Consider the following 26,491-nt stretch of genomic DNA (forward strand, 5'->3'; position numbering starts at 1 on the left):
AAGACCAAGTGACTAAAGGCTAGTGTTCTAACCTAGAGTTCCAATGAGTGTCCACCTTTTATTACTGTCTTCTCCTCTTCAGGTCCTTCTATCCCTGAACTGAGCAGACAGTAGCGAGAACTGTCATGTTCATATGATTTTCCTTTTACCCTGAAGCATGATATCCTGGTCTCTTTGTCAGCATACTCCCCGCACAGATGGGCCTGTGTCCTATCACACCATGGCATGACATGTTGGAGCATTATTGTGGCCAACCTTCATGCTGGCCTTAAGATGTCCAAATGTGTAGACAGGCATATTCCAATCACCATCCCTAACTGCTTGAAATTTGTAGACCTAAATCTGCTTCAAAGTATTGAACATATTCATATTTGAATACAAATAGCCTTTTTAAGTAAGATACAGCATTGCTTGAAGCTACAACGATTGGCAGAAAATGTATAAATTATTTGTGCCTTTATTATTTACCCTTTAATTACACACAGCAATGACATGGAAAGGAAACCTCAATATATATTTCATTAACTGTAAGGTCATTAGGAAATTATGCTGTTCAGAAAATCCATATTACACTGTATTTTGGAGAACTTGCGAGCATGTTTTATTAAATACAATTGATCATGCAGAATTACTAAATTACTTACTGGTTGCTGTTCATTTCATTGGAGTAGGTGTTAAGGTGAACTCCGTCGTTTCATCAATACTGTTTAATTTATTTAATTTATTAAATAAACAGGCCTGAATTTTTACATGAAGGTTAACCTGAAGAATTAAGTGAATATTTGCTATTTCATCTACATTGCAATGTCATCTAAATGTGCAAGCCTTAAACACTACCTTATTACAAAATCGTGGGCTAGCATTTTCACTTTGAGTATATTTGTGAGCTGTTTCCAACACTGCATCAGGTTTGAAAGGGGATTTTGCCTTCTCTTGAATTTCCGCTCAAATTCACATGCACATCACCAAATGCAAAATGGGGCAATGCTTTAAAACGTCATTCTCATTGATATAGTTAAGGTTGATAAGTTGGTGCAGTTTAATTAATACAGCTGAAAATTGGTTTATCACAAAAAATAAGCATTTTTTCATCACAGTATCGATCCACCGTCTGAGTAACCTGATTTTCAATCACTGAAAATGACTTTAAAAATAATACAGAACCAATTACTAATTATATTGGGGTCAGTTTCTTAGTAAATTAAATAAAAATACATTCAAAAGCTTGTAAAATGTTTCTATCAGTGTATTTGTGCCCAAAGGAACCAGCTTAATTTTTAGAGACTCCTTGAAGACCTGCAAACGAGCACAATTAATGAAAATTGGCCATAGTGATGAAATTATTCTGAGGGTGCTGCCTGGCTGTAGGAGGGACAGCTTCCAGCTTAGTGTTTTTTTAAAATCCAGTGTAAAAGACTGGGGAAAATTGATTTACACTGGATGTAATTTGTTCTTAAAAGCTCACGACCTTTGGTCCAGGTTACGCCAATTTTGGGCGAATTATACCAAAGAAACCAACGCAACTTCACGGTAACCCTACACCACTTTGTCCACTTTATAATGTTCTTGCCATAGCAGCACAATAGCAATGCATATATAAGTCTCTTTAAAACACTTAGGGGTGGAGGGAAGAATTGCTGCATGAAGCAAGAGTAATGTTCCCCCCTTCGTATTACGTGCTAATCTTCCAATGCATCATTTTATTGCTAAATATAATAAACCCTGGTGTGTTGTTAGACTAACAAAAAAGACGCACAAACACTCCAGATCAATATGCAGCACACGTTTTGGGTCACTTGCTCACCTCACTGAACTAAATGTTTTTTTTTTTGAAGTGGGGATTATTGAAAGTGACATTCACTAGTCAATGATTTATTTAATGTAAAGCTAGAAAACTGCATAGTTAAAATGTGTTAAATGTTAAATCTGTATTTTGTGTGCGTTTCTGTCAGGATAATCAATAGTCAAATAACACAGCTGATAATATTGGCTCATATAGATCCATGGTATAATGTTTTAAATTATATATATCCAATAATGAGTGATAGTATAGTCCCATATGTAGATACATGGTAGATATTGTTTTATGAGAGAAACCTGCTGTTTGTGCTAGTATTTTATATTAATTGATATAATGTCCTATTATTTTGTCAGAACTGGGTGGTGGTGGGTTGCTGCTCACTCAGGGTTCGAGTTGCGAGTTGCTTTGGCAACATGCACTTTTACATACATACTGTAATCTGAAGCTATAGATAGTGGCAGAGGCCCTAATATTCTTTCCATCACATGGTTGACCAGCATTCTCTCGCGCTCTTACTGCCTGCCATTGGTGTGTGTTGGAATGATTTGCAGGTTGATTATCAACCTGTTTGGCTGTGTTATGAACACACCTTCCTTGGCCATCAAGCCCTGGGCTGGCACTTGAACCCAGAGCTTCTGGCTTGGAGGCAGGGACGCTACCCACTGCGTCACAATGCCTCCTCTGAATCTCCTTACTATCATAATATTTCAGATTTCCATCTGTTTGTTGTGGCACCGTTTGAAAATGTTGGTTTCCTTCCTACTCAAACATTTGAATTGATGTTACAAACTATTCAGTAATCTGGAAGTTCCCCTCCAAGCCACTCACCATCCTGAATTGGAAATATATCGCCGTTCCTTCACTGTTGCTGGATCAAAACCCTGGAACTCCCTCCCTAACAGCACTGTGGGTGCACCTACACCACACGGACTGCAGCAGTTCAAGCAGGCAGCTCACCACCACCTTCTCCAGGGCAATTAGGGATGGGCAATAAATGCTGGCCTAGCCAGCGAAGCCCACATCCCACGAATGGATAAAAATTTTTAAAAACTCTAAGTTAAACCACAGCAAGTCACACAGACACATCTGAATCCTTCTCTATCCAGTCCTCTCCTGAATGCTCCTGTATTAAGCCTTTTGCCAGTTGTGTTTGGCAACATTTTTAAAACTCTTCTTCTACCTCTTTTCAGTATTCCTGACTTTTTCATTTTCTCATTTATTTTAGTTTCAGCTGTGTTTTTACCACTCACCATTTATATTTTTTCATTATCTGTTCTCCTTCTCTCACTCCATTTTGCCCTACTCAGTTGTGAAGGCAGGGCAGCCACTTTAGTGGAGCCCGGACACTGACTTCTCTTGGGCCGGGATTTTCTGACCCACCTCATGGTGGGGCCCGTCGCAGGAGATTCTGTGGCCCAGCCAAAAGTCCATTGACTTTCAGTGGGACCGGACGATCCCAGCAGCGAAGCTCTCTTTGTCAAGGTTCCCTCAATCGCACTCATGACCAAGCAAAGGACAGTGATAGTCAACCATCAGTAATGACTGGCATTGGAATTCCTTCATTCTGTTCAAGGGACTGTTCACTTGTTTGTATAAAACCCACAGCATGTCATAAAGTGTTGTTGGTAGAATCAGAAGTTCAATGAGGGATGGAAGACTTCAGTTACGTGGAAAGGCCAGACAAACTGGTGTTGTTCTCCCTAGGGCACAGAAGGCTAAAGCGAGATTTGATACAGGGTGCTGAAAATCTTGAAGGGCTTTGATAATGAGTAAATAAAGCAAAACTGTTTCCAGTGGCAGAAGGGTAACAGAGGACACAGATTTAAGGTATTTGGCAAGAGAACCGGACGCGATTTGAGAATTTTCTTCACATAGCAGGCAGTTATGATCTGGTTTACACTGTCTGAAAAGGGTGGTGGGAGATACTGGATTCCAGTAATAACAACTTTAAAAAGGGATTTGGACAAATATTTGAAGATGAAGCAATCTGCTGGGTTATGGGGAAAAAGTAGGGGAGTGGGACTAATTGGATAGCTCTTTCAAAGAACTGACACAGGCGGGATGGGCTGAATGGTCTCCATCTGTGCTGTAAGGCTCTCCAGCAACTCTGATGCCGGTACAATATTTGGAAGGCATTCTGCAAAAGCCGACATTTGCGCTAGTGCTAATAGAGCCTATTATTTCTCTGAACATTACTGAAGAAAGTGCTTCCTTATTCCAGTAGCGTTGTTAGTGGTCCTGTAAAGTACCCCAGCAGTAATGCAATCTAAATTCCAACTCCAAAGGAGTACCTTGTATTGAAGTGCGTGACATTTCCCTTCTCCACGCATTATAATCAGAGGTGATACCTAAAAGCATTTTAGCATTTTTCTTTTTCTCTGTGAACTTTATTCATACTTACGCAGCATAAATATTACGCTAAGTTAACAGCCTTCGGTGCAGTGAAGTCATTCTATTTGTGCGGAAAATTTAATAATGTGTCTGCAAGTGAGATAATGCTTAGGACATATTCTCGGTGCTATGCCATATAGTCCTCCAGTTCTGGCCAGATATATCGGCCCCGACATTAACAGGGAGGCGAGTGGTTGAAGGGAGGACCTAATCGGCTGGAGAATCCGGTAAGGTTGGGGATGCGGAGGCCCTGCCGATTTTAACGGCGGGACAGCATTTAAATAAGATGCCAACAGCCCCCCCTTTCAACAGCTGGACAGGCCACCAGCTTGAGGGCAGGAGAAAGGGTGTGATGGGGAGAGGAAATCTCGGGTTAGGGTGGCAGTTGCCACGGTTTCCTTGTGAGGCCTGGAGGAGCGCTCCTGGCCATCATGGCTCCCGGAACCTTGAAAAATGAATCTCAAACTTTTCAGGCCCAGGACTGCACTCTTAGGCAGGGAGTCAGCCATTTAGAACTGAGAAGTCTCTTCACTCAGTGGGTTTTGGGCCTTCGGAAATCTCTACCCCCAGCGGGTCCTCAGTAGTTGAGTATATTTAGGATAGAGGGCAACAGCTTTTTGAGCACAAAGGGAATGAAGCAATTTGGGGGAAGTGCAGGAAGATAGAGCTGAGATAGAAGGTCAGCCACCATCTTGCTGAACGACAGAAGAGGTTCCAAGGGGCCGAATGCCGTAATCCATTTATTATGTCTTATTTTTCCAGTTTCAGATGGTGCTATTGTAGCCTGTGCCTGACTTACTTAAGTGCTCAATGGAGTAGTTAATATGGGGACAGAGGCATCCATTAATTTAACAGGCCCCCTCCATCACCCCCATCCTGGTTTCTGCCAGGTTGGGTGGGTGGGGGGAGGGGGGTAAAATGGGGCTCATTATTTCTACCATGTTAGGGAATGCAAAGTAAAGTGATTTTTTTTCTTTCTCTCTCTCTTTTGTAACCACCTTAGGTGTTCGGTGATATTAGTAGCACAAACTTTGCACATGGTGGGGTCGACGTGCAGATACAGAGGCAGGTGAACAATGTGCACAATGTGTTGCAACCCTCCGCCCCATCTGGGCTTCGAGAGAGACAGAGGAATGTGTAAGTATCCGTTATACATCAGCAGTTTGCATTTAGCAGAACGCCTCAACACACTTCACTGGAGCGGTTATCAAACAAAGTAAGGGTTTAAAGAAAATGAGAAAAAAAATCATAAAATCACATATCTCACAATATCATGATTACCTGTACCCACTGAGTTGCCTTTTGCATCACTTAGTGCCTTCACCAAATGCAGCCTCTCAACAGAGACAATGATCGCAACAGCAGAACAAACAATGAAGAATTGTCGGCAGCATTCAAACACAATTCCTCAATCAAATTGCACAAAGTTATTTGTGAGTTGGTTTTAGATGTTAAAGGTTTTAGATGTTAAATCTGCTGAGTTATGAACATTATCAATTAAGCCAAGTTGCATAAAAATGACATCAAAATGAAATAACTTGCATTTATTTAGTATCTTTAGCACACTAAATACGCTAAGGTGCTTCATAGCTACATTATAAAATATAATTTGATAGCAAGCCAGGAGACATTAGGACAGGTGACCAAGGGTTTGGTGCAAGAGGTAGGTTTTAAGGAGCTTCCTAAAGGGGGTAGAGACTTGTAAGTTGGGAATTCCAGAGCTTAGGGCCCAGGCAGCTGAAGGTGGAGCAAATGAAATTGAGGATGGACAAGAATTGGAGGACCGCAGAGATCTTGCAAAGTTGCAGGAGGTTGCAGAGATAGGGAGGGGTGAGACCGGGGAGGAATTGGAAAACAAAGATAAGAATTTTAAAATTGAGAAGTTGCTGGACCGGGAGTCAATGCAGGCCAGTGAGTACAGGGGTGAATGGGACTTGGTGCGATTTCAGATACGATTTCAAAAAGTAAATATTAAATGCAAAACGTATCGTGCATAGTAGAAACGACAAACCCATATCTTTCAACCATTTAGTGACTGGAATATTTAGCATACTTCTTTTGCTTGCTTTTTGTAAATGCCACCACTGCTCAATATGCTGCATTTGTGAAGGCTAAAAAGGCCTCCCAGCAATTACTACTGCTAGCTCCAATCAAACATTAGTGACTGCAGTATTGTGAAGGATTCTAATTTTGTTTAATTCCTTGTAAAATTACATTAATAATGTATCCTTCAGTAGTTTATTTTCAATTTTTTAGCCAAGTTGAATGTGTAAACGAATAATCAGGAAAGTGTGATTAGATTCTAAAGATTATTTTATGCATAAAAGTCTGTTACATATACATGTCCCTGTACAACCAGTAAATGATGGAAGCTTCTTTAATACAATGGGAGATCTATCCTAGCTCTGATGGTCTTTGACACATGGGACAAGAAATTCAACCTCATTTTATGGCATAAAATGGACACAGTAGGGACCAATTTTGATGACCAACGTTTTGCAATTGAAGGATGTGTGCAAGGCATCTGACCCAATGTTGGGTCATGCCATTATTCATGTGTCTAAACACTTTTGCATATGTTAATGAGGGGGCTAATACCTGCTTTAGTTCCCGTCTGGGAAATTGTGTTGCCTTAAGCAGCTGTTGAACCTGCTCCATTCGGGCTTTCCTGGTGCGCTAGCAGCCTAGCATGTGGCTGACATCAAAAAGGTAGGTTCAGTACGAAACCAGGAGGAGCACAAGTTCTCCTTCTGCTGCACGATGTTTCTAAGGGCCTGCAATTGTGCCATGCTTTCCCCTTTTGCCCGCCCTCCCAGCACTTACCCGTGGGCTGGTGCCAGTTCGGTAGGCAGATTGAAGCCCATGACCTGGGTGAGCTGCCAGCACCAGTAAATATTAAAATGGACCCCAAGGAACAACTTCAGACGATTTTGGACCAACCTGTTTAGGCTTGTATTTGTGCGCTACCTGATTCACCCTCGAAAGCAAAAATTAATCCCCCACGGGTACATCTTACACTGCCAGCAGCAATGTTATCTAAATTCCAATCCTAATTCATACAAGCGCCATTTATTGAAGAGCGTGACATTTGGGTTCTTCACATATTGTACCCACAATATCTTTTGGCACTTTTTGGGGATTGAGCAGGTGCTAAATGGGAACTCCTATTGATTTATTAACTGCAAAATACAGTGGATGCTGGAAATCTGAAACAAAAACAGAAAATGCTGGAAAAATTCAGGTCTGGCAGCATCTGTGGGGAGAGAAACAGAGTTAATGTTTCAAGTCTGTATGACTCTTCTTCAGAGCAGAAGAGAAATAGAAATGTGATGAAATTTATACTGTTTAAGGAGGGTTGGAGCAGGTGAAGCTGGATAGAAGGCCAGTGATAGGTGGGGACAAAAGAGAGATTGACAAAGATGTCATGAACTAAAGGAGTGTTAATGGTAAAGGGCTAAAAAAGGGCTGATAGTGGCGTAAAGGCAAGAAAGCAGAATGTGATAATAGCAGAACAAGAGTAAGCATTGTGTGAAAGAACATCATGGATCAAGTAACAGATGGCCCTTTGGGGGCATAAACATTCCTTTCAGGTGAAGCAGCGCTTCACTTGCACCTTCATCAATTTGGTCTACTGCATTCATTGCTCCCAAAACGGTCTCCTCTACACTGGAGAGACCAAACGCAGACTGGTGACTGCTTTGCGGAACACCTCCAGTCTGCCTGCAAGCATTACCCAGACCTCCCTGTCGCTTGCCATTTCACCACACCACCCTGCTCTCATGCCCACATGTCCGTACTTGGCCTGCTGCAATGTTCCAGTGAAGCTCAACGCAAACTGGAGGAACAGCACCTCATCTTCCGACTAGGCACTTTACAGCCTTCCGGACTTAATATTTGAGTTCAACAACTTTAGATCATGAACTCTCTCCTCTATCCTCACCCCTTTTTAAATCGCTTTTTTTATGCATTCATTTTTACTTTTTATCCACTTATTTTTATTTTTATTCATTAATCAATGGTTTTATCCCCTTTTTTATCTCCCCTTCTATCCCATTTTCTATTCTTTTAACCCCACCACTGCCGCTCCCCCACCCCATCCCCATCTGTTACTTGTTCCATGTTTCCACAATGCTACCCTTGTTCTGCTATTATCACGTTCTGCTTTCTTACCTTTATGCCACTATCAGCACCTTTTTTAACCCTTACCACTACCATTAACACTTCCTTTGCCCTTTAGTTCATGACACTTTTGTCAATCTCTCTTCTGTCCCCACCTATAGCTGGCCTTCTATCTAGTTTCACCTGCTCCATCCCCCCTAACCAGTATAAATTTCATCACATTTCCACTTCTTTTCAGCTCTGAAGAAGGGTCATACAGACTCGAAACGTTAACTCTGTTTCCCTCTCCACAGATGCTGCCAGACCTGCTGAGTTTTTCCAGCCTTTTGTTCCTATTGATTTGTATTAGCTATTGGTCAGGAATGTGAGATGTGTGTTTATCAACAACTGACCATATTACAAAGGTGATTGGAAGTATGGGTTCCTTTCCAAAACTATAACAGCTGGAGGCAGAATAAACCTCTGGGTGGGTCTCAGAAGTGTACCTGAACACCCAATTGCCAGACCAGGCATCTCGTGGTCTCGCTGGGTAAGGTTACTAACTTAATGCCAACTGGAAGTATTACGTAGTGGATTTTGTTTGCTAGGAATCAGATTAAGATTACAAACCTCATTTCAAGTATTGGTTTCCCTGCTCCAATTCCAACCAGCCTCCTCCCTTATTAGATTCTGCAACTTCACGGTAACCCATTCTGAGGTTCAGTAAGGTTGACAGCCAGGAAGCTCCATTATGTTTTTTTTCAGGATCTTTCTGACAACCAGTAGTGCCAATGGCATATTAGGAAATAATTCTACTTGTGCTGTTTGTGGAAGTAATTGTATGGGAATAATGTTCAACTTTCCAGGCCTCTCCGCCCATTGTAGTACCTGTTTGGTTTTCAACCCATTGAAATCATGGAATAAAAATGATGGACCATTCACTCCACCAGGTGACTACTTGGGCTGGAAGTTAAAAAATTATCCTTATATTCCATGAGTGAACAGATGGTAATATACACTGCTATTGCTTACACATGCTGGTGTCTATGTATGTGCCTTAACCTAAATCTATGCTGTGTTGTATAATTCCTGATTGTATTCCATTTCTTCTGAAATATTATCTATAAGTGATTGATTGGTTCTTTTTCAGTGATCTGCTAAAGATTTGTTCTGTTCCTGATTTGTACGTTCCTGATCCAAGTCTGGGAAAGGTCGACTGAAATTCTGTCCTTCTGAACTGTGGAGTCTGCCCTTTTTCCCCATTAGCACCATTCTGTTACTATTTTGCAATGTGCGAAGATGCATGTCCCATTCTCCACATTATGTACCTATGCTTGGAAATTGATTAGCATGATACGGTAGTATACTACCAAATCACTAACTACATCTTTGCATCAGCTTAGCTGCTCTTTCCAGTTTGGCTGCAAGAGAGATATTTGCTCCACACAAGTCTTTTGCCGACATAACAATTGCTATACTCTAAAAGTAATTCAAGTGGGAGGCTGTATGAGATGCTTAAATATGAATTGGCAGGAAATAAGTGCAAGTATTATGCAAAGTATTATTGCTAAACCCTGCAAATGCCATTGTGCAAAACGATGCAGAATCCAATGCGTTCTCTGTTTGCCCTTTTTTGAGGGTTGCTGAACCAAGGCTTACGTTATGGTTTTACTATGGGGCCAGGTGAGGAGGTAGGCCCGAAGCCTACCTCAGCCATATTGAAGTTCAAACCCTAGCTGTTGGACTCATCCTGAACGACACACTAGCCACCTTGGCAACTGAGCTAGCCAGCACCCCCCTCATGCTTATATTTTCATTTAAATAAATAGCACGGAAAAGTAAGTCCCTCTTTCCTTTTTAGGATGTGAATGTTGCGCAAGGGAACACGATTACTTGAAATCAAATATTTCTTGATTAAAATTTAAATGGCAGTGCTACATACCATGATTGATGGTTTACTTGGAGTGTGAAATATGAAAAATTTATCTCACCCGTTTGTCTTTCATTATCTAAGTGATGAAACCTGAAGCCTCCAACCCTGCACTACCAGCAACAGAACATGTTTCCAAACATGGCAAAAGTGCTGAGGTTATTTTGCAGGATAATTGCAAGAGCGTTCTTCAAGCCCAAGTATTATTTTGTTTGGTATTCTAAACAAGTCATCAGAACTAATCTATACAGAACTGATCTGAATTTGAAGATGCCCAAAGATCCAGAATAATCTTTTCTTGGATTTGGGGACGGTGCTGTTAACAATAGTTGCCATGCAAATAGACTGATCTATCAAGCTAATCAGGCTGTATAATTAGAAATTAGGGGAGGAATTTTAACCCCTTCCCAACCTGATGGAAAATGGGTAGATGGAGGTATGTGGACGCAGTTAAAACAGAGTTGGGGACTTATTCCACTGACTTCCCATCCCAGCTGGCCGATTGCAATCTTAATTTGCAGACTAATGGAATCCTTCCTTAAATATGCACTGATCATAATATTGACTTGGAGCCTGAGCAGGGGAGCAGTGTGACTTCCCCATCAGCTCAAAGCTGTCAGCAAGTCCATCCAAGGACCAGGACATAGTCCAAAAAGAATTTTTTTAAAAATTCCTCATGGAACAGGAATTCTCCTCCAGGTCCCATGAGGAATCTTTTGGCCTCCCTACCTGGGTCCTGATTTCAGCCAGTGGGGTCAGGTTTACAACATTTTCAGACACCCAAAAATTCATCATGTTTTCAGTTGCATGACCATAGAATAACAGAATTAGAAAATAATCAGCAAAAGGTCAATGGAACATCCAATTGAAGACGTAAATGGAAATTAATAATCAGCTTGACAATCACAAGATAAATGATGGATTTGAGAGACTCAACACGCATGCCGGGCATAAGATGCTTTATTTAAAAGATCCAGTGAGTTTATCAAGGAAGCACTGAATTCGATAAACCAGGAAAGTCCCACATTGTCACCAGTGCGTGCTGAGTTAGTTGACATCAATCGAGCTGGTGATAGGGCCATTCCAATTGGCCTCAAGGATTTAGTTGAGGGAACAAGAGAGAAGAAAAGTGACAAAAAGAAAGGAAAGACAAATAGTAGAGACGTCACCAGTTTGCAATTTAGGCTGATCTAGTTTTTCCTTCTTGCAACAACAACTTGTATTATATAGTGCTTTTAACATAGCAAAACGTCCCAAGACACTTTGCAAGAGTGTTAACATACAGAAATTGACACCAAGCCACATTAGGAAATTTTCCAACAGATGGGCACAGTGGTAGGTTTAATTATTGGAGGAGAGAGGGTTAGAGAGGTGGAGACGTTTACAGGGGAATTTCCAGAGTTTAGATCCTGGGCAGCTGAAGGAATGGCTGCCAATGGTAGACAATTAAAATTGGAAATGTGTAGAGGTCAGAACTGGAGGTGTGCAAAAGGGTGTAGGGCTGGAGGAGATTACAGCGATAAGGAGGGATGAGACCAAGAAGGGCGTTGAAAACAAGGATGAGAATTTTGAAACCACATGGATGCCATGAAATAAATACAAGGAAGGCCATTTGGCTATCTTAGTTCATCCACCTAGACAAAAACAACCGTGGTCTCACATCACAGCATCAAACAATTCTTCAAATGCCTGCAAGAATTTGCCTCCACCACCTTTCCCAGAACTATATTCTAACAGTGATAATTCTTTGCATAAGGAATTTTCTTTTCCAAGTTTGAACTTTATCCATCCTGTCCTACAGTGAAAGCCAATTCGTGTTCAACATATAACCTATTTATTATAACCCAGAGGTTCACAGTGAAATATTAATTAGTAAATAAGTTCTCTATTGAACAATTTCTCCTGCATTTTCAATTGTACTTTCAATCCATTGATGGCAGACTGTAGACACAGTGGAAGTTAATGTAGAGGGTGATCTGGTATACACTGGGGTGGCTACATGGGCTGGACTTTCACCTTCGAGGTGGATAGCAGAAGTCGGGGAATTTGTTGGGTTAGCGCGGCTACCTCTGGAGAAAGTGCCCATTTTCCGGGGGCTGGTGGTGGAGGACCTGGGTGTGCTAGAGTCAGGCCCACCACCCCCTGAAAGGTTTGGAGGCAGCCACAGGGGCCATTGCCTCACTTCTTTGATGCTTCATCCCACTTATAATAAAAATGATAAGGCCCTCTAGCTGTCACCCCACACACCTCCTGACACCCGTTCACACCCTACCCATCTCCCATAGCCTCTCATATCCTCCATGCCAAGCTATGACCTTCTACTCAGCCCCATGGCTCCTCATATTCTCCATGCCAAACTATGGCACTTCCATGCCCATTTACCTATTATATACTCTGTATCGAAGCAGTGAACCCTATATTGGCAAAAAGATGTGTTTAAAAAGCTTTAAAAACAAGCAGTTATTCACAGAAATTGCTTTCGCTGCACCTCAGTAAGAGTGTCAATCATCCAGACCCTTTACAGTATTAAGAGCAGAAACTGAAAACACTTGAAACCTCATTACCTTGTGTAAGTAAACATTGTGCAATTGACAGAATAGATCAGAGATCCAGAGTAGTCAATCAAGTAATGTTTTCCTTGGGACACAGCTGTTTCCGCTTTCTAATGAATGTCAAGGCTCTCAGCCAAACCTTATTATGCATTCTTGGTTGATCCATCCGACCGTTGTCATGAATATTCACAAAAATTCCTGCCGGGAACTTGATGTTCGGCATGGTTTTACATTTGAAACTCACCATTGGCTTTAATTTTGTTCTGTTGGCCATGCAGTGGTCATGCATTAGGACCATGTGAATCTTATCGTCTCACATCCTGTGATTTCCACCAGATCTGTTTTTGATCCTTTCCACTCCACAGTTTAGCTGCTGAGCTTTTCAGAATTCATGGGTGTTTTGTCCATGTTGCTGATGTGGCATAATGGGTACTCATGTTTTTGCCACTGTCTGATGATGAATCGCTGGGAACCAGTCATTTTGGCATCAAAGTCTCTTGTCAGTCTCTGAGCAAACTTGGTCTTCTGCTGCAACACCAGACATTTCCTTTCCATAAAGGAGCTACACCAACTTATGGTTGTTCTGAAATCATTGCTGATTTGACCCATTTACATTCGCCTTTCTGGTGAAGGTGTAACCATTCCGACTATTTTTGAGGAGCCATCCAATACATGCTTCTCAAGATCAGGCCAGTGGCTGGTCCCTGTTCTCATTGTGCTTTTGGTCTTGGGCATCTCCTTCAGGTTGGATTCCTCCTTCTTCCATTCTCGCACCAGTTTTTCACTTATACAAAATTCCCTCACTGTCGCACAATTATTTGACAAGTGAGAAAATGCTATGACTTTTAAATTGAACCCAGCTTCACACTACATTAATTTTTGCAGGGGTACCCATTTCTGCTTGAGGATAGTCTTGCAAGGTCTACTCTGTGTGGGCATGTCTTAAACTCCTTTGCATCTTCTTGGCAACTTGGCCTGTATCGCCTGCTTTATCCCATGTGCCGAATTATCAAGTGAGTATAATGCTAAACATGTATTTATGAGCTGAAAAGTTGAGTCTGACTGTGAACGCAGCATTTGTTAGTTGAAAAATGGGTTCCAACCTAGATGCTGTGTATAGAAACTAAACATGCATTTTGGTGCTGAAAAAAGAGGGTTGCCTTATACTGTGGATTGACATGTACACCTCAATCTTTTTTTAAATTCGTTCATGGGGTGTGGGCTACGCTGGCTAGGCCAGCATTTATTGCCCATCCCTAATTGCCCTTGAGAAGGTGGTGGTGAGCTGCCTTCCAGAACAGCTGCACAAAACTTCAGTAATATTGTTGGAGTATTATCAGAGTCCATAGCCTTTGCAGCATCCAGTGCCTTCACATGCAGTGAATTGAACAGGCTGAAGACTGGCATCTGTGATGCAGGGGCTTCCGGAAGAGGCCAAGATGGATCATCTGCTCAGCACTTCTGGCTGAAGATTATTGCAAATGCTTCAGTCTTGTCTTTTGCACTTTTGTGCTGGGTTCCTCTATCATTGAGGATGGGGATATTTGTGGAGCCTCCTCCTCCAGTGAGTTGCTTAGTTGTCCACCACCATTCACGACTGGATGTGGCAGGACTGCAGAGCTTGGATCTGAATCTGTTGGTTGTGGAATCGCTTAGTTCTGTCTATTGCTTGCTGTGGAGGCTGCCTGGCATGCAAGTAGTCCTCTGTTGTAGCTTCACCAGGTTGATACCACATTTTTAGGTGTGCCTGGTGCTGCTCCTGGCATGCCCTCCTGCACTCTTCATTAAACTAGGGTTGATCCCCTGGCTTGGTGGTAATGATAGATTGGGGGATATGCCAGGCCATGAAGTTACAGATTGTGTTTCAGTACAACTCTGCTGTTACTGATGGCCCACAGCTCCTCATGGTTGCCCAGTCTTGAGTTGCTATATCTGTTCAAAATCTATCCCATTTAGGACTATGGTAAGTGCAATTATAGAGAAGCTGGATAAGTACCAAAGTTGAGGAGTGAGGGAGGGATGGGTAAGGAATAGAAGGATCTTTTGATCAATTGAGGTGAAATAAGGCGGGAGGAAGCTCATGTAGAACATAAACACTGGCTTAGATCAGTTGTGCCAAATAGCCTGTTTCTGTGCTGTAAATTCTGTATGTTCAATTTTTATTCACTTAACAAAGAATCCTTTGCAGGTATTTGCCAACATGTTATGGTAGCTAGTGCAAAAAAGCCCACAAATGATTGGTAAAAGTGCTCACAATGGCTTGCTAATCATTAAAAAGAGGGAGAAGAGGAAAGAAAAATGGAGTGAACTGCCATAAAGTCTCTAACCAGAAAGAGTATGATGAGCAGCTGTGTCTGTATACAGTCAACCCACCATATAACTAACACTAGTTTGCCACACATAATACTTGTTATATGTGGGTGTTTGTTCAGTGGTGGGTTTCATGTCATTTTTTTTCTCTCAGTGCCTCAGTTTTCCTGTCACGTTCTCTTCAAAATATGATCCACATTCTGCAATGACTTCCTTCAGCTGCCGATCAACCCAAAACACCATTTGTGACTGCTATTTCCTCACTTGCATTCATATTGGAATGAAGGTCACACTGGGAAGTCAATTCGAGACTGTGAAGGAGTCCCGAGTGTGAGTGCCTGGCACTTGAATCCTCTGAATGCAAGCGACGGGATTAGCAGCTGCTTCCCAGAGTTAGTAACAGCCTGCTCTTTGCAGCCAGCTTGCCTTTCCCTCTTTCACCAGGCTCTTTAACTTCTGTAAAAAAATGCAGCATGAATGTGTTGATTTGCACGTTAATAGTGCTTGCCTATAACATTGGAAATGGCAACTCATTCATTTAACACAGAGCTGGATCCGAATAGGCACATTTCAAGCTGTGCCTTCTTGGTAGGGATTCATCATAGCTAGAGACACGCAAAGTCAGGACCACTGAGTAAAGGTAAAACTGATTTGTTTTTCACAGATTAAAAATAGATGTTAGAGATTTTTTGAAAAACCTCTCCGCTTTTTGATTCTTTTATCTTCTACGCAGAATGCTAACTCCTCCACCTTGCCAATGTAACGATTGACAGTTTCCGACCTGAAGTGTGATGCATATCGTTCCTATATAACAACAAATATATTAACCTGAAATGTGATTTCTTTTTCCCATCTAAGAATTGCAACTTCCCTCCACTTCTGGCCTCTTGCACAAGCCCAGATTTACCAATCCACCACAGGTGATCACGCCTTTATTAACTCTGGAATTCCCTCCCTAAATCTCTCTGCATCTTTACCATCTATCTTCTTTTAAGACACTCCTTACAACTTACCTCCTTGACCAAGCTTTTGATCACTGTCCTAATATTTCCCTATGTGGCTTGAAATCAAGTTGCGCCTGAAAACACTCTTGTGAAACACCATGGGATATTTGTATAACAAGAAGGGTGTGATATAAGTGCAAGATGTTTTTGCTATATTAATTTGAATTCATGTTCAAAATCAATATGGAATGAGTTGGGGGGCAAACAGTGTAGGGTGGCGGGGGGTACAGAAACCAAACAATCTATTGGATGATTCAAATTTTCCAGTTAAGAGAATTAATATCTAAAGTTTAGCTGGTTTGGATTTTTAAAATTTTGGCAGTGTCAGATTCACCTACTGTAGACTTTTGTCAGCGTTTCTCTGATTAGAAACTCAAGCACAAAATCTGAGCTGACACTCCAGTGCAGTACTGAGGGAGTGTTGCACTGTCGAATGTGCCTTCTTTCAGATGAGCTGTTAAACCGAGGCCCCGTCTGCTCTCTCAGGTGGACATAAAAGATCCCATGACACTATTTTGAAGAAGAGGAAGGGAGTTATCCTTGGTGTCCTGGCTAATAGTTATCCTTCAATCACAAGAACAGATTATCTGATCATTACTACATGGTCATTTGTGGGAGCTTCTGTGTACAAATTGGCTGCTGCGTTTGCTACATTGCAACAGTGGCTATACTTCAAAAGGACTTACTTGACTATAAAGCATTTTGGGATGTCCTGAGCTTGTTAAAAATGCTACAGTCTTCCTTTCTTTGTTTAGGTCGGGGTACCAGTATCAATAGCCAGTGAGACTCAATAGGGCTTATTGAAAGTAGTTGGGGTGAATTATTGGAATTAATCAATACTTTTGACTGCTAAGTATTGAAGGAGGTATGGGTGGGGCGGTAAAATTTGGGATGCTTGCTAAAGACTTTCAGACTCTCCATTTGGGTTGGCTTGGCTAGAAGGCAAGGAGCCTGCTCGATACAGGCATGGGTCAGAACAAGGCTGCAATGCTGTGATACCAGTTCTCCACCCCATATTCTAATTAAATAAGGCAATCAGCTGGGAATATGTGGTCTATGAATTTACCCCTGTATGTTATTGTCATCTTCTTGGGGCCCCTTTGGTGCCCTTTTAAGTCATCAAGGATGTGTGGGTTATTTTATAGGCTTTAAGTGTTGCCCTCATTGTGATGGTAAGTCAGGTGTGTACTTTGAAATTTCCATTCCATAATCTGAGAATTCTAGGATGTGTACCTCTTGTTGCACCTGGATGTGTGAGTGGGCAAGAAGGTATGCTAGCATATGGTATGCTACTGAAACTTCAGATATCCAACACCTGTATTATTTTGCTTTTGTAAAAATTCAGAGCCTGGACTAATAATCTAGAGATGTGAGTTGAAATTGCACCACAGCAGCTATGGAATTTAAATTGAGCTATTTAAGTAGATATTTAAGTAATAAAAAGCAAGTCTCAGTAATTGTGATGAACCTATGGAGCAGGCTGGTTTTGTCATGAAACGGTTAAATTTTATTACAGAGACATTTTCAGCACTTGCAAGCTCGATCAGATTGCTCATTGGAAAGATCCTGCCCCCTTGGATTGCCTGCGCTAAGGGCTCACTGGTCAGAGCCCCTGCAGTACATCACATGACCTATGATTGACAGGAGGGAGTGACTATATATCCAGTTACCATAATTCCTCCCCCTTTAGTGTTTTACAATTACTCTTTACAGAAAAACACTTAAACAATCCAACAAACATATATATAATTTCAGGTGATTATAAATAAAGTCTCTGAAGTGCTCTTCTTATACAGCTAGAGCAGTATAGATCTACCACTGGAAGTTCCTGAACAGGATCAACAGGATCTGGAGCTGCACTGTGAGACACATTATCAGAACTGGGCAGTTCAGGATTTGGCAACTCTTCTGAAACATCTGGAATGTCTGTTCTAGGTCGATCATACACCTCAGAAGTCGACGGTTCAAGGTTAATCACAGGTTGATCAGCTACCAGAAGGGAAAAAACAGTAAAAACTGGGAAATAAGAATACTTGTCCGAACTGGTCTTGTATCCCTTAAAATGGAACACCAGTAAAACTGGGAAATAAGAGTATTGTTTTTTTTAACCTTCTGGGTAATTATTGGAATGTCTCTCTGGCATGGATGTGATCTACATGCTTATGGACAATTCTATCTCCCACTTGTACTTGGAAAGATAATGGACTAGGCTCTAAAACAGCGACTCCTGGAGCCCAGCAGGGTCCACTGTCGAAATTTTGCATGTATACCGTGTCACCTACACTGAATGTGTGAGCTTTACTGTGTATGTCATGGTTAAATTTCTGATTACTCTGGTTCTGCACTACCTACCCCTCTAAATTCAGAAACACCATGTGTAAACATGTACGCAGACGACATTTCATTATTAACTCCGACAATGTTGAATCCGTAGTCAAATGAGGTGTTGTACGATAACTGAAGAGAAACAGGGAAAGTTAAGATTCCAGAGTGTCTTACAATAATCTTTTCATACCAGGCTTAAAAGTTTGTACAGCCTTCTTGCCTAGGCCATTCGATGAGGGAGGCCAAGGGGCTGTTTTAATATGTCGGATTCCATTCAAATCCATAAATTTCTGAAACTTGGTGCTGGTAAAGGCTGTACCATTATCAGAAATGACAGTTTCCAGGAGGCCATGTACGCTGAAACAGTGACGTGGCTTCTCGATCGTTGCGTTCAACGTTGGCGATTTGACTTTGTATGCATCCATCCATTTTGAATGTGCGTCTACGATTAACAAAAACATTGCACCTAAGAATGGTCCTACATAATCGAATCCAGGGTTGACCAGGCCACTCCCACGGATGTAGGGGAGCTGAAACAGGCAACTTCTGTTGTTGCTGACAGGGGAGACAGTGCTCGACCATGCTCTGAATGTCACTGTCAATGCCTGGCCACCCTACATAGCTCCACACAAGTATTTCCATCTTCGATATGCCTGGATGCGCACTGTGGAGCTCTGTCAAGAGTGGTTTGTGATGGGACAACAATTCCTGAACCACACAACCCAATTCTGTCTTGACGGCTTAATTCGTGTGTCGGACATAGAATGGTCTCAATTCCTCAGATACAGGCGAGTTTGGCCTTCCTTGAAAAACGAAGTCCCTGACTTTAGACAATATTGGATTTCCGTTTGCCCAATTTCTAATTTGTTTCGCACGCACAGACGAACAAAGAACAAAGAACAAAGAAAAGTACAGCACAGGAACAGGCCCTTCGGCCCTCCAAGCCTGTGCTGATCATGTTGCCCGTCAACTAAAACATTTTGCACTTCCGGGGTCCGTACCCCTCTATTCCCATCCTATTCATGTATTTGTCAAGCTGCCTCTTAAACACCACTATCGTACCTGCTTCCACCACCTCCTCTGGCAGCGAATTCCAGACACTCACTACCCTCTGCGTAAAAAACTTGCCCCGCTCATCTCCTCTATAGTTTTCTCCTCTCACCTTAAATCTATGTCCCCTGGTAATTGACTCTTCCACCCTGGGAAAAAGCTTCTGACTATCTACTCTGTCCATGCCACTCATAATTTTATAAACTTCTATCAACTCGCCCCTCAATCTCCGTCGCTCTAGTGAGAACAATCCAAGTTTGTCCAACCTCTCCTCATAGCTAATAACCTCCAGACCAGGCAGCATCCTGGTAAACCTCCTCTGCACCCTCTCCAAGGCCTCCATATCCTTCTGGTAATGTGGTTACCAGAATTGCACGTAATATTCCAAGTGTGGCCTAACCAAGGTTCTATACAGCTGCAGCATGACTTCCCAGCTTTTATATTCAATACCCCTGCCAATGAAGGCAAGCATGTCATATGCCTTCCTGACTACCTTATCCACCTGCATTGCCACTTTCAGTGACCTGTAGACCTGTACACCCAGATCCCTCTGCCCATCAATGCACTTAAGGGTTCTGCCATTTACTGTATAATCCCTGCCTGTATTAGACCTTCCAAAATGCATTACCTCGTACTTGTCCAGATTAAACTACATCTGCCATTTCTCTGCCCAAGTCTCCAACCGATCTATATCCTATTGTATCCTTTGATAATCCTCTTCACTATCTGCAACTCCTCCAATCTTAGTGTTGTCTGCAAACTTACTAATTAGACCAGTTACATTTTTCTCCAAATCATTTATGTATACTACAAACAGCAAAGGTCCCAGCATTGATCCCTGTGGAACTCCACTAGTCACAGCTCTCCATTCAGAAAAGCACCCTTCCACTGCTACCCTCTGTCTTCTATGACCAAGCCAATTCTGTATCCATCTTGCCAGCTCACCTCTGATCTCGTGTGACTTTACCTTCTGTACCAGTCTGCCATGAGGGATCTTGTCAAAGGCCTTACTGAAATCCAAGTATATAACATCCACTGCCCCTCCATAGTCAATCATCTTTGTCACTTCCTCGAAAAACTCGATCAAGTTAGTGAGACACAAAACTCACCTCCCCTTCACAAAACCACGCTGCCTCTCACTAATACACCCATTTGCTTCCAAATGGTAGTAAATCCTGTCACGAAGAATCTTCTCCAATAATTTCCCTACCACTGATGTAAGGCTCACCGGCCTGTAATTTCCTGGATTATCCCTGCTACCTTTCTTAAACAATGGAACAACATTGGCCATTCTCCAGTCCTCTGGGACCTCACCCATAGCTAGTGAGGATGCAAAGATTTCTGTCGAGGCCCCAGCAATCTCCTCCCTTGCCTCGCTCAGTACTCTGGGGTAGATCCCATCTGGCCCTGGGGACTCATCCACTTTAATATTCTTCAAGACGCCTAACACCTCTTTTTTGACCTCAACATGATCCAGGCTATCTACACACTCTTCCCTGGACAAATCAACTGCTAAGTCCTTCTCTTTGGTGAATACTGATGAGAAGTATTCATTTAGCATCTCTCTCATTTCTTCTGGCTCCACACACAGATTCCCAACTCTGTCCCTGAGTGGGCTTACCCTTTCCCTGTCCACCCTCTTGCTTTTTACATATGTATAAAAGGCCTTGGGATTTTCCTTAATCCTGGTTGCCAGTGACTTTTCATGACCCATTTTAGCCCTCCTGACTCCTTGCTTAAATTTCTTCCTACTTTCTTTATATTCTCCACGGGCTTCATCTGTTCCCAGCCTTCTAGCCCTTATGAATGCTTCCCTTTTCTTTTTGATTAATCTCACAATATCCTTCATTATCCAAGGTTCCTGAAACTTGCCATGCTTATCCTTCATCCTAGCAGGAACATGCCGGTCCTGAATTCTTATCAACTGACGTTTGAAAGCCCCCCCCTACATGTCAGTTGTTCATTTTCCCTCAATCATCCGCCTCCAGTCTAGATTCCTCAGTTCCTGAAGAATCTAAGAAATTCAATAATAGCACTAATTCTTGTGGGAGTACTTACAATACTGGAATGGGAGTATTTACAATGCTATTTGGTAACGGGAGACTGAGTGCACCTGCATTTGCAATGCATAGGCCAGTGCAGTACATAAAAGCATACTCATACATAGATAATGTCAGAACCCAGCGCTGTATTTATGCTGATGCTATTGGCGAAATGGCCTTGGTTTATGGTTAATGGTTTATGGTCCAACACAATGGTAAAATGTCGTCCATGTAGGTGCTGGTGAATTTTTTTTTACACCAATTTGAATTCAATAAAAATCTGGAATTAGAAGTCTAATAATGACTATGAGGCCATTGTTGCTTGTTGTAAAAGTATATCTGGTTCACTAATGCCCTTTAGGGAAAGAAATCTGCCATCCTCACCTGGTCTGGCCTACATGTGACTCCAGACCCACAGCAATGTGGTTGACTCTTAAATGCCCTCTGAAATGGCCTAGCAAGCCACTCAGTTGTATCAAACTGCTAAAAAGTCAATAAAAAGGAATGAAACCAGACGGACCACCCAGCATCGACCTAGACACCGGAAATGACAACGGCATTCTCAGCCCTGTCAACCCTGCAAAGTCCTCCTTACTAACACCTGGAGACAAGTGCCAAAATTGAGACAAAATCTCACAGACTAGTCAAACAACAGCCTGACAAAGTCATACCCAGAATCATATCTTACAGGGAATGTCCCAGACGTCACCATCCCTGAGTATGTCCCGTCCCACCGGCCAGATAGACCCAGAAGAAATGGTGGCACAGTGGTATACAGGCAGGAGGGAGGTGTCCTGGGAGTCCTCAACTCTGGACCCCATGAAGTCTCATGGCATCAGATCAAACATAGTCAAGGAAACTTCCTGCTGATTACCACGTACTGTTCCCCCCCTCAGCTGATGAATCAGTACTCCTCCATGTTAAACATCACTTGGAGGAAGCACTGATAGTGACAAGGGTGCAGAGTGTACTCTGGGTGGTGGACATCAACATCCATCACCAAGAGAGGCTCAGTAGCACCACTACTGACCAAGCTGGCCGAGTCCTAAAGGACATAGTTGCTAGACTGGGTCTGCGGCAGGTGGTGAGGGAACCAACAAGAGGGAAAAACATATTTGACTTAATCCTCACCAACCTGATATCAAGAAATAGCTGAAGGTACTGGATACTGCAAAGGCTAGGGCCCTGACAATATTCCAGCAACAACACTGAAGACTTGTGGTCCAGAACTTGCCGCGTCCCTAGCCAAGCTGTTTTAGTACAGTACAACACTGAAATTTACCCGGCAATATGGAAAATTGCCCAGGTATGTCCTCAAAAAGCAGGACAATTCCAGCCTGGCCAATTACCGTCCCTTCAGTCTACTCTCAATCATCAGTAAAGTGATGGAAGGGGTCATCAACAGTGCTATCAAGTGACAATTGCTTAGCAATAACCCACTCACTGACACCCAGTTTGGGTTCCGCCAGGGTCATTCAGCTTCTGACCTCATTACAGCCTTGGTTCAAACATGGATAGAAGGGCTGAACTCCAGAGATGAGGTGAGAGTGACAGCCCTTGACATCAAGGCAGCATTTGACCAAGTGTGGCATCAAGGAGCCCTAGCAAAACTGGAGTCAATAGGAGTCGGGGGAAAACTCTCTGCTGGTCGGAGTCACACCTAGCACAAAGGAAGATGGTTGTGGTTGTTGGAGGTCAATCACCTCAGTTCCAGGACATCACTACAGGAATTCCTCAGGGTAGTTCCTAGGCCCAACCATTTTCAGTGCTTCATCAATGACCTTCCTTTATCATAAGGTCAGAAGTGGGGATGTTCACTGATGATTGCACAATGTCCAGAACCATTTGTGACTCCTCAGATACTGAAGCAGTCCATGTCCAAATGCAGCAAGACCTGGACAATATCCAGGCTTCAACTGATAAGTGGCAAGTAACATTCATGCCATACAAGTGCCAGGCAATGACCATCTCCAACAAGAAAGAATCTAACCATTGTCCTTTGACATTCAATGGCATTACCATCACTGAATCCACCATTATCAACATCCTGGGGGTTACCATTGATCAGAAACTGAACTGGACTAGCCATATAAATACTGTGGCTATGACAGCTGTTCAGAGGCCAAGAATCTTGTGGCAAGTAACTCATCTCCTGACTCTGCAAAGTCTGTCCACCATCTACAAGGAACAAGTCAGGAGTGTGATGGAATACTCTCCACTTGCCTGGATGAGTGCAGCTCCAACAACACACAAGAAGCATGACACCATCCAGGACAAAGAAGCCCACTTGATTGGCACCCCATCCACAAACAATCACTCCCTAACCACTGATGCACAGTAGCATCAGTGAGTACCATCTACAAGATGCACTGCAGAAACTCACCAAGGCTCCTTAGGCAGCACCTTCCAAACCCACGATCGCTACCACCTAGAAGGACAAGGGCAGCAGAGAGATGGGAACACTGTCACCTGGAAGTTCCTCTTCAACCCACTCACCATCCTGACTTGGAAATATATCACCGTTCCTTCACTGTCTCTCGGTCAAAATCCCGGAACTTCCTCCCTAACAGCACTGTGGGTGTACCTACACCAGAGGGACTGCAGCAGTTCAAGAAGGCAGCTCACCACCATCTTCCCGAGGGCAATTAGGGATCGGCAATAAATGCTGACCCAGCCAGCAACACCCACACCCCATACATGAATAAAAAATAACTTGATACTCTCCTTCTGCGGCTATCATTGTAACAGCCACAAACCATTTCTCACCTACATACTTGACAGAATCAACCTATTGTATGGTGTGTAAGCGCTTCATCAGACTCTTCTGCTGATATCTCTCCAGTGACCATCTGTATAGGCTTATTTTTCTTTCTTCTTGCCAAATACTTGTGTGTGAAATGGTTTTACTTCTTGCAGTTAAAACACTGCTTTTCGCAGGCTGGGCAATCTTTTTCCTCTGTTGCTGTTCTCAGCAATATTTTCATCCTGTCCTTTGTTTGTGATTGCTCTGCTCTGTCAGCCTGGAATATCCCTCAGGAGAATGTATCTCCTCATTTGCTCTGCTATATATGCGCTCTAACTGACATTTTACATCTTCTGCATTTCTATACACGTCTATCACTTTCTTGAGCATCAGTTTCTCGCCTTGCAGTAGACTTTCTCTCACCAATGGGTCTCATATGCCTGAGACTAATCTATCTTTAATCAGATGATCCAGTAGCTGTCTGAGTTCACAGGATTCTACAAGCTGTGTTACTGTAGTCACATACTGTTCAATAGTTTCCTTTTCACCTTGAGCTCTAATGTTGAATACATAACATTCATACGTAACACTCACTCAGGGTTCAAAGCATTCATTCAAGGCTTCCAATTCTCTGCTGACTTTTTTCTTTGTTCATCACTTAGATTTAGAGTGGTATACATCTTGCAGCAGTCCCTCCCCAGCAGTGTTAGAAGTGCGGATACTCTTATTGGTTCTGACTTGTTAATTAAGCCTGTTGCTCGCTCATAGTTTTGCTATTGTGAGTAGAAAAACTGCCAATTCTGCCACATGGTGCCCTTCATTTTGGCAGTAGCTGGGAGGGGGGAGTTTACAGCAGCCATTTTACTCACTCAGTATTTCACTTGCAGCCTTTGGTACACCATTCTCCTTGTCCTTTTTTAAGCAGCTTTTAGCAGAGTTGAACATTTGTGTGTGCCTGTCTGAGCTGAGTCTTCTCTGCAGCTTTTCCAGGATTTTTAAAAACTCTGTTTTATCCCTACTTCCTGACACCATGTTTCATGTTTAAAGACAGCAAAGCTTCCTCAGTGCTTTCTCATTGTAGGCCTTTACTGCACTGATCTCAAGATGTATGCTTCAGAGACTGCCTCATGGTAGAGGTCACCTGACTATGGAAATCCAGATGGGACAGGTAGAACTGATGCATTTCAAAACCCAAACAACCACCAACTTCTCAAGGGCAGCTAGGGTTGGCCATGCCTGCGATGTCCACATCCTGTGAATGAATAAATAAATATGTTAATTGATGCCATATGATGCTAATCAAGTTCAGTCAGCAAAATACAAAACAGCTCACACAAAAACTATACAAATGGGCTTCTCTATCTGAAAGAGATTAGATTTTACCATGGACTCTATCGTGGTTATAACCAAACAAATCAGGAAGTTAAATTATTTACATATAATTTAACAATGCATTGCTGTAATGTGCCAACAAATGGTTTTTAAATGCTCAGCACAGCTTAATTCAATTAAGATTAGTGGCTTTATCCTTCTTTTTGGGGTAATAAATTTGTTAGAATCCAATACGTAAAGAACTCACAAAGCATATTAATGGTTAATGAAGTGCAATTAATGGGATGGGTCAGTTGCTATGAAGAGTGGTACTCTGCAACATAGCTAGCAGTATATTGAGAACCTGCCAAATCCATAGATGACATGGTAAACAGCAAAAAGAAATAAATATCACAGATGTTTTATTATTAAAGACAATTCAAACAAAACTGTGTGTGCTCCTCTCTTGTGCATTTAACATCAGCGTGGAGCATTACAAAAATGTGATTTAACGTAAATGTGTATTGAATAACCTTATCTTTATTACAAATTATTCCACTGATTTAGATGGAGATGGGGGAAGAGAAGAGGTTATGAGGCAGTGTTGCAACTCTTTAACTCTCGGATTGGTCTATATACAGCAGGGGAAGTTACGGGGAAATATAATAGTATCATTCGGTGATAGCTCAAGTAATGTTATGGACCCACCCCAGCTTCCATGGGTCTCTAAAGTGGGCAGGGTTGGATTTGGCGCTGTACTGATGCAGCCCTGTCTCTCACCCACTGTACCTTTGTGCGTGGTTGCCTATTGAGAACACAGAGATGCTTCATTAACTTGATCGCGTACTTAAGAAGTTGGTCATAAAGAAAGATGGAAAGGGCAAAGGAGAACAGTGCAGGGAAAGAGACTGAGCCATGCCATGTCACCCTGTCC

The 26,491-nt window shown here is 42.4% G+C and overlaps 1 protein-coding gene across 1 annotated transcript in view; it reads left to right on the forward strand.

The window, feature by feature from the left end:
- ofcc1 (orofacial cleft 1 candidate 1) overlaps positions 1 to 26,491 on the forward strand; it is a 333,910-nt gene that overhangs the window by 301,753 nt on the left and 5,666 nt on the right. The window contains exon 23 of the mRNA XM_041190069.1: positions 5,196 to 5,329. Within this exon, the coding sequence (XP_041046003.1) occupies positions 5,196 to 5,329 (134 nt within the window). The remainder of the gene's footprint in view (positions 1 to 5,195; positions 5,330 to 26,491) is intronic.

Source organism: Carcharodon carcharias, chromosome 6 (genome assembly GCF_017639515.1).
Source record: "Carcharodon carcharias isolate sCarCar2 chromosome 6, sCarCar2.pri, whole genome shotgun sequence".
NCBI classification, from domain to species: domain Eukaryota; kingdom Metazoa; phylum Chordata; class Chondrichthyes; order Lamniformes; family Lamnidae; genus Carcharodon; species Carcharodon carcharias.